The sequence below is a fragment of the Benincasa hispida genome, chromosome 11 (genome assembly GCF_009727055.1).
Source record: "Benincasa hispida cultivar B227 chromosome 11, ASM972705v1, whole genome shotgun sequence".
NCBI classification, from domain to species: domain Eukaryota; kingdom Viridiplantae; phylum Streptophyta; class Magnoliopsida; order Cucurbitales; family Cucurbitaceae; genus Benincasa; species Benincasa hispida.
This window is the reverse complement of record NC_052359.1, coordinates 62,707,967-62,716,644: the sequence shown is the minus strand read 5'-3', so window position 1 is coordinate 62,716,644 and position 8,678 is coordinate 62,707,967. Positions and strand designations below refer to the sequence as shown.

Genomic DNA, 8,678 nt, shown 5'->3' with positions numbered 1-8,678 from the left:
ACAAGTGAGGGGAGTGTTAGATGATATAATTAAATTTTCCTTCATCTACCATCTTAAGCAAACTCCTGTAACGCTGTTTCCTCCATATTTCAAGTGTACAAGTAAGAAGCGTGTTAGATTGTATAATTAAATTCCATTCTACATATTTCAGTCCCACAAGTGAGGGGAGTGTTAGAAGATATAATTAAATCTGCCTTCATCCACCATCTTAAGTTTTTGGGTAAATTGGTGATTTAAGATGGTATCAGAGCAGGTGCTCCAGGGAGGTCCTGTGTTTTTCAAACCCATGTAACGTTGTTTTCTCCATATTTCAAGCGTACAAGTAAGGGGAGTGTTAGATGATATAATTATATTTGTCTTTACTCACTATCTTAAACTTTTGGATCAATTGGTGATTGTAAGAAATATCAAGCTTAAGGAGTTTGTGTTATTGTTGCTTGTAAGAAATTTAGAGAGGCTTGGCAGAATCACCTCCATTCCTTGACCTTTAACTCGAATGATTCTTTGACCTTCAACTCGAATGATTGGCCTGTGCCTCATGACCCATCAACGAAGTCCTTGGAAGTTATAACAGACAATACTTTAGACCACTGGGACTGGATCATGTAGCTGCATTCTCAGCTTCCTCAGTGATTTCTTGACTCATGTATACAAGAGATAATCTGTTGACTATACTATAATGTGGACACTACTCCAAATATCAATATAATTGGTCAAGTGTGGTCGACAAGAACTAGAAACGTTAACATTGGCTAATAATTCTATAGGTGCCATTGAACCAACGTATCATAAGTTCCCTTGCTTGAAATCTCTACCACTAATTAATGTCTTCATAACTGTATTAGGGGTGAACCTTCTTCTCGCAGCTTGTCTGAAGCTCGAAAAGTTAGCTCTAATTAACCCAGACATTGTGATGTCAAAATCTCTGGAACTTAGCAGCTCTCCGTTGAAGGATATCTTTGGTGAAAATCTCAGTTTAGAGAAGTTCACCCTAGAGGCTGATACCTTTGAAATTTTATATTTAAAAGGATGTTATCTAGATATCTTTGAGCTAACTGGCAAAGGCATCAATGTGGAAGAAGCTTCGGCTGTGGGGTGCAGCATTTGATGACACTAATGAAAATGTTGTGGATTTGGACTCATTTTCCACCATTTTCCCCAAGTTAAGCTATTTATCTTTGCGTTATTGTCTAAGACATGAGGCCTTTCATCATAACCTGCAGAGATCGTTTACTATGGAGAATGTGACCATGCTAGAACTTGGATGGAGCGACATTAGTGATCTCTTCTCTATTTGGGTGGCAAAATTTCTTGAAAGATGTCCTAAGTTGAAGAAATTGATAATTTGTGGGGTTGTATCAGAGTGTTATACCCACGAGAAATGCCAAACCTTAGCACAGTTTACCACATCTATCGTTGAACTTATGAGAAAATATCTGCATATTGAGGTCCGATTTCATTTTGAATAGCACATAGGCAGCTGGGAAAGTGCAAATGTAGCTACTTAGGTAGATTATCACCAGAACTGTCATCATCATCAGAATTATGAGAAGTATGTTTTCTTCTCCATTTTTAACTCCAAGCAATTGTAAATCCATGTCCTTGGAAAGAAGTGAGATTTCTTTATTTTTCTTGCCATCTCACCATTATTTTGTATTGGCTTTTCTTCTTTCGGTCTTTTATTACCATAACAATGTTTGTATTTGGAACTTTATGGATGTTCTGCCTACCTTTGACGCATATGCCTGTGACTTCAGAAAAGATACATGTATTACTGTATGACATAGTGGCTCCCTTATTAATGAGAAATATCTTTTTACTATTGCCTGTGCATGAAATTTTGGTTCATGGATGACATTTATTCTATACTCTTTGAGAAGTCAAATTTGCCATAGTTTTTTCCAGCGTACAGATAACCCCCCATTTTCTACTGTTTGATTACTTATATGTTGTGTATGTACCTGTTTCTGTGTCATAGATATACCAAAGCCAAATAGTTCTCTTTTCCTTAATTTGTTGCTAACATGTAATAGGTGTTATTTTTACAGGATTGGAGGCCTTTCTTGAGTGGCTACCTTGCACGTATATTGAAATGAAAGAAGAAAAAAAAAATATTAAGTAGTAATGAAATTTTATTTCGTTTGATTGATTTTTTATTTTGAGGTTTTGAAGATTGTATCCTATCACGACCTTACTTGAACTCTGTAGGTCCTTGAAGATTGTATCCAGTAATTGAGGAATAGAAAAAGCGTAGAACCCAAGTAGATAAAATAGTTATAGGATTGTCAAGTTCAGATTTTCAACTCTTAAAAGCACACAATTGAACAAATCTGAATTTGAAACGAACCAGGTAAATTATGATACTGTAAAGATGATTCATTCTCTATTGAAATCTTTAATAGCTTACAAAGACCTGAACGTTTATCAGATTTTGTGCAGATTATGCCTAACTACTTCATTACAAAACCTTGGCAAATTCATAAAAAAACAGAGTCTAATCTTGTATTGCTATGCCATTCATTCGTGCAAGATTTGAGACGAAAAGATGACGAGTAGCTCAAATTCTTGACAGATATTCTTGCTGCCTCAGATGCTGAGTTCTCGATTTTCTGTAGGCAAGAGGTTTTTCTGTGCCCTTTGGAAATTTCCTGCTAACTACTTGAGTGCATTTCATGTTCCCATTAGCATGGCCGGAACATCTGGAACATTTTCTCTCACAATGGACAACTCAAAGCTCTCCTCATAACACGAAGCTTTTCCTTGGCTCTTTGTGCTTTCGTGTGAACATTCTTTGATTCCTCCAAGTACTGCAAAAATGAAGGGTAACAGCAAAGTTAGATAAAGAAGGTACCTTTTGAAGGATAGATGCAGCTCAACTCCATGATTTTAGAAGACGTGTCATAATCATTGAGGCAATCAGGTCAAACTCCTGGATTTAGAAAGATGTTGAAGGAATGACTTTAAAAGATTGCAAGATTAGGATCTAACTACAGGTCTAAAACCTTTTACTACGAATCGAAAAGGTTTTGAACTTTTGTATTTATTTTTAAAACTGAAGTGATAAGACCTGAGAAAGAGAGATCAACAGGTGACTTTATAGATAGTTTTTCAGTTGCAAAACACGTATGTTTTAAGATGCTATGAAACAAGTTGTAGATATACACACATTTTACACATGCAAAGATATAGCAGTAGTTATTTGAAATATCAATCCTGCATTTCTTTTCATATCAGACGAAAATGACATGCAATTCTATCCCATTACTGTTTCAAATTGTATCAGATTAGGGATGGAGCAGAACATAGCTAGATGGAAGGTACCTGATGCTTTCTCTTCCTCTCAAGCTCCGCCTGTTAATTTTACATAACGAAAAGGGAAAAATCTGATTAGAATTACAATAGTAGGCAATTGCTGTCTGAGATTACAAATGTGTTCTTATGATACTTACCAAGGCCTGCTTAAGATGAGCATTTTCCTCCCTTAACTGGTTCAACTCTGCTTCCAACTCTACTGTGTAGGCCTGTTCCAAAGTAGGGATGAAAATGCATATTAGTTATATCTTCTTGTCATTTTATCGAACAACTTTCAAAGCTGACACTAGAAAAAGAGAAAAAAAAAAAAAACCTGTTTTCTAGCTCTAGACCTTGCTGCAGACTCTCTATTCTTTATCATCCTTCTCTGTCTTCTTTCCACAACTTTTTCAACTGGCCCATCAATTATTCTCTTCCTACCTCTCAACCCACCTAAGTCCAACCCAAATTGATTTGAGCTATCCACCTGATTCGTGCACATTCCTTCTGGGGACACTGGACTTACAGGTGCTGCCAACCCCATCGGTTGAGCCGGTGGATATCCTCCTCCCCCGCCGCCACCTCCACCACCGTTCACCACTCTTCCACCATAACAAACAGCAGGTGGAGGTTGTGATGAGAACACACTGTTTCTCTTACCATTGCTAGCATATCCTGATGTATCTCCAATAGTAGAACCACCTTGGGGGACTGGTTGGTATGTCGTAATGCCACCGGCACCGGCATTACTACCACCACCAGTACCAGCTGCAGATGTATTGAGTCCCATAATAGGCCTGGAAACATAACCAGCACCAATGGCGTGGTTGCTATTCTGGTACATACCATATTGCTGAGGCGGTGGCAATGGTTGCGACACTCCTACCCCAACACAAGGTTCTCGAACAACCCCAGCTTTGATCAGAAAATCCTCCAATGTCATCTCCCCAAACGTCGGTTGGCGTGTGGCAGATTCTGGATTCTGAGAATTGGCATTATCACTGTTGCTATTTTGATTCCCCCCTTGCTGGCTCTTGTGTATCTCAGACCAAACCTCATCCACAGTTTTCCTACATAAGGGTGCAGGAAGTGTAAGTGAACCTTGGCGAGGTAGGCTTGCTTGCTTCTCTATGTTGCGTTTCTCCACCGACGCTCCACTCACAGGCAAGTGAGCCTGAGCATTGTTCAACGCTGCCACGGCAGCAACGATGGTCGTGCCCGATTGGCTAGCGATAATTGCTTGGTTTTCCTCCGCCGTCCAAATGCTGGTGAGGAACTCATCCATGTTCATGGAGCCAAAATTCTTGCCACTCTCACAGAGAGTATGCTGGAACTCATCCAGTGTAAGCGAGTAAATGGAGGACTGCCTTCCAAGGGAAGTGAATCCATGGTGCTTGAGCTGTTGTTCAGACTGTAATGGCGGTTCAACTTCATCATGTGAAATCATTTCTGATTCTGTTACCACCATTGTTTCCTCTTCTGAAGTCTATTAAGATCAGTGACGAGCTTGAAGCTGCAACATCAATGGAGGTAAAAAGAAAAAAAAATGAGACTTCATTAATGTGGCGGGAGAAGATAAAACCCAACAAGGAAAAGTTTCATTATTCTATTTAAAATTATAAATCTTTATTAACTTTCTCTAGAATGAAACCTATTAACCCCTAGAGTGATAACCATAATCATCTACCTCTAAAATAATAATTGAAATTGATAATATAACTTCATTAGAAGTTGATAATATAAGTTTATGAACTATGCTCTCGATGTATTGATGTCTTATATATATCATAATCTACTAGATATATATGTCGAATAATTATATTTGATTAGATCAGTACAAAAAAAATAATAATAATAATAATAAAATCACGTACAAAAATAAAACCAAGACATCAACGTTACATACATCACAATAATCCTCACCAATTTCAGTGGCAACAAAGGAAGATTTCAATTAGTGAAAAGTATATGAAATGTCAATAGTATATGAAATTGTCAATCATGTACTTGACAAGACCAAAAGTTGTGTGTTTTCCTTTAAAGAAGTTTTATTCCAGATCAGATCCCACTCATATTTCAAAAAATAAAATAATACAGGAATAAATAAGTACCATAAAAGGTAAATTACAATCAAAGCAAAAGCGAATAAAAAAACAAGTTGGAAGATATTAACTTTAATAGATTATTAATACCAAAAGCCCCTTACAGTACACAACCCTCAATTTCATTAATATTATTTTTTAATCTCTTCCATAAGTAAAAATAAAAAACCCCACATTCGAATCAACAAGTAATTCTTCCGCTTCTTTTGTTAATCCTCAAATGAGCATGAAAATGATATATACATAGTATTTCTAAGTGCTTAAAAACACTAATTTTCTTCTAAAAACAAGAATTAAACTCTAATGGCAGAAACAGAACAACCATGATTAAAGGTACCAGAAAGAATAAGAGAAGCTGAAGAAGATGAAGAGAAATGGAGCCTGAAGCTACTTCAGCTTTGAGAGTTTAAAACATCAAAACCATGGCTTTCAGTCTAACAGAAGCCGCCATTAACGAAGCTTTCCCAAGCTTTGAATCTCTGTTACTTTGAAAGAAGAAATACGAAGCTTGAAGATGAGAAGAAAACAGAACATGAAAAGGTCTTAAACTGCGGTCTTTCCAGTGAAATGGGTGTCCCTCCATTTATATTTTGCATATACAAATTATAAATTTTTCTTTTAAAATTCCAATTTTAGTCCCTTTTTTATTATTATTAATTTGTTTTGTAATAACTTTCTTACCAAGTAAATTTTTTCGTTACATTTTAAAAAAATTAAAATATCAAGGACAAAATTGAACATTTTTTAAATTTTTTTTAAATGGGATAAAATTGAAATTACGTTACATAGAGTATACTTTAAGAAAGACATTAAAACAAAGACATTTCTATATATTTTGCCAAGACAATTTTCAATTTTAGCTTTTTTTTTTCCCCAAGACATAACAACTAAAGTAAAGTAATTGAAAAAGATCAAGATACCCTCAAATCTTTGAAAGTTATAATTTCAATACTTATTTTGATACAAATTCGAGATACCATTTTTTTTTAAGAAAATCAATCTTATATTAATTTTCCCAATTTCTCTTTCTTTCTTTTTTTTTTTCCCCCTTTTCAGGTTAAACTCAAATAATTTTGTAGGGGCAAAATAATTTCAGCATATTATATATATAATTATATGTACTGTTTATTTATTTATATATATATATATCAGCTTTGCTCAGTGTCCTAATTTAAAGGGGTCATGGTAAATGGTAGCCTTTTGCTGACATTGTCTCTGAGAGAGAGAGGTGGAGCCCACACTACTCAAATTCCTCGAAGTCAGAAATTATAAATATTTTATTTAACTAAAATTACATTTGTTAAAAAGATTTAAGGAAAAAAAAAACAATTTTTATTTTAAATTTCTTATTTAAGTTATTTGAAGAAGAGCATCCCCTTTCTTTTTTCTTTGAACTAATCTACGACAACGACTGACACGTGGAGGAGACGTGGCATAATTTAGCGCTTTTCGATCCTGTCTGGACTCTCCGAGACGAACACGTATGATCTTGGCTTTAGTTCGGGTTAAGATTCGGTGTAGCTGGCTCACACAACCAGGGTGTAGATCCAATCAGGGCCGTCCACGATAGGGTACTCTTTTATTTGATCGGTGAAAATGGGGAATTTTAGCAGTAAGTGATGACGTAAGGGAATGGAGGTGTAGAGGGTACTTTGGATGGCGATATCGTCACATGCAAGTAGATACATAGCTGAACCCTAAGCACGTGCTACCTTTTGGTTGGGTATTTAGTTTTTCTTGGGGGTATAATTGTTTTTTTTCCCATGAAATTCAAAATTATATATATTTTAAAAAAATATATGAAAATAAACTTTAAGGTTGTTTTGGCTCAAGAACATGAATTTATTCATTGTTGTTATAATTTATCAACTCAATATTTGACCTACAAATTTTAAATGTCGATAGAATTGAGCTAATATATTTTATCAACTCATCCTAATTCATCTAAACTTTTCTTTTTTTCCAATATTTTCTGTGGCTCCACCTATTGGTTACTGTAGTCGAATATCGCTACCATGTTTTGAAAATCAACTATGAGATCCGACAACCATCTCCGATGAAAATTCCGATGACCAACTCCGACAACCAATTCAGACTTCAACAACCGCCTTTGGTGACCTAACTTCGACGACCACCTTCGCGTGACTAACTCCAATAACCCACTCAGACTACAAATTCCAATGAAAATCACCTTTTAATGATCAACTTAAATGACCACCTTCGAGCGAGCAACTCTGATGAGCAACTCCAAACTTCGGTAACCACCTTTGACAACAAACTCTACCAACCACCTCCAATACCCATCATATGACTAACTTCGAGTTTCAACAACCATTTATGACTATAAAACTTTGCGAAAATCATCTCTGATGATCAACTTTGATGACCACCTTTGCGCGACCAAATCTGACGACCAACTTCGGACTCTGAAAACCACCTTTGACAACAAACTCAACCACCAACTCCAATACCACCTTCATGCGACCAATTTCAAACTCCTACAACTACTTCTAACTATAAAATCTAATGAAAATCATCTTCTATAATCAACTTCGACAACCTCTTTTGACTATTATAAGATTGATGACTGTTAAAGTATGTTATAAAATTGTTGATTATATAAATAATAGTATTTTGTCTATATTAAGTGCAATATTTATACGTAGAAATTTGTAAAATATATCTTTATTTAATTGAATTTACATATCAAATAAGTGTCAATAATATTCGGAAAAGTATATAAAACATAACAAGAAAAATATAAAATAGAGATTTTTTTATAGAACATTTTTTGGCAAGAAATAGTGAAAGTTGGAGATTTTTTCTATAATGATTCTCCAAATTTGGAGAAATTGAAAGTGAAATTATTGAATAAATGTAGTGGCATTTCATTGGCTACTAAGATGACAGGGGGATTCAATTAAAAAAAATCAATGACAAAGTAAAAATAGATAGTAACAACAGTAAGAAGAAAAAGAAGAAGAAAATGAAATTCATTGTGGAAAATTAGGAGTTATGATTACTCTTTGATTTTCCATTTCATTAACTATATTCCATATAATGGGTTAATTATTATTCATTACAAAAAAAAAAAAAAAAAGAACGAACGAACGAACTTACTTTAAACATTAAAAGAAAAAAATTGCAATCTATATTTTATTCAAACAGGTTGGGTATCATTATTGAATATAAAAGTTTCAAGCCAAAAATAGTAATCATAAAAGCAGATTATTTAAAGTTAAAAAACTATGCAAGATACTCCAAACATATAAACTCAATTATACA

At 34.8% G+C, this 8,678-nt stretch overlaps 1 protein-coding gene and 2 pseudogenes across 3 annotated transcripts; 2 read left to right on the top strand and 1 right to left on the bottom strand.

Moving 5' to 3' along the window:
* LOC120090801 overlaps positions 1 to 163 on the top strand; it is a 2,409-nt pseudogene extending 2,246 nt beyond the window's left edge.
* A 75-nt stretch (positions 164 to 238) lies between these two features.
* LOC120090800 lies at positions 239 to 1,519 on the top strand (annotated as a pseudogene).
* An 832-nt stretch (positions 1,520 to 2,351) lies between these two features.
* On the bottom strand, positions 2,352 to 5,972 carry LOC120090438 (protein ABSCISIC ACID-INSENSITIVE 5). 3 transcript variants are annotated; one of them, XM_039048103.1, is made up of 5 exons: positions 5,731 to 5,972; positions 3,626 to 4,804; positions 3,450 to 3,521; positions 3,322 to 3,351; positions 2,352 to 2,929 (listed from the first exon to the last, which is right to left on the bottom strand). In XM_039048103.1, exons 2-5 carry the CDS (start codon positions 4,757 to 4,759, stop codon positions 2,873 to 2,875), a joined length of 1,293 nt encoding a protein of 430 aa, XP_038904031.1. In that variant the 5' UTR covers positions 4,760 to 4,804; positions 5,731 to 5,972; the 3' UTR covers positions 2,352 to 2,872. The 3 variants fall into 3 exon arrangements, with proteins under 3 accessions (XP_038904031.1, XP_038904030.1, XP_038904029.1); XM_039048102.1 differs by having other exon boundaries at positions 2,611 to 2,807; positions 5,716 to 5,972; XM_039048101.1 differs by having other exon boundaries at positions 2,611 to 2,807.
* Positions 5,973 to 8,678: the final 2,706 nt, after the last annotated feature.

Excerpts from the sequence above, each read along its gene's own strand:
- LOC120090438 (XM_039048102.1), bottom strand. The coding sequence starts at position 4,759 with ATGGTGGTAACAGAATCAGAAATGATTTCACATGATGAAGTTGAACCG. Across the intron at positions 3,522-3,625 it reads GGTCTAGAGCTAGAAAACAG|GCCTACACAGTAGAGTTGGA; the intron begins GTTTTTTTTTTT and ends ACTTTGGAACAG. Across the intron at positions 2,808-3,321 it reads AGAGGAAGAGAAAGCATCAG|TACTTGGAGGAATCAAAGAA; the intron begins GTACCTTCCATC and ends TCATTTTTGCAG.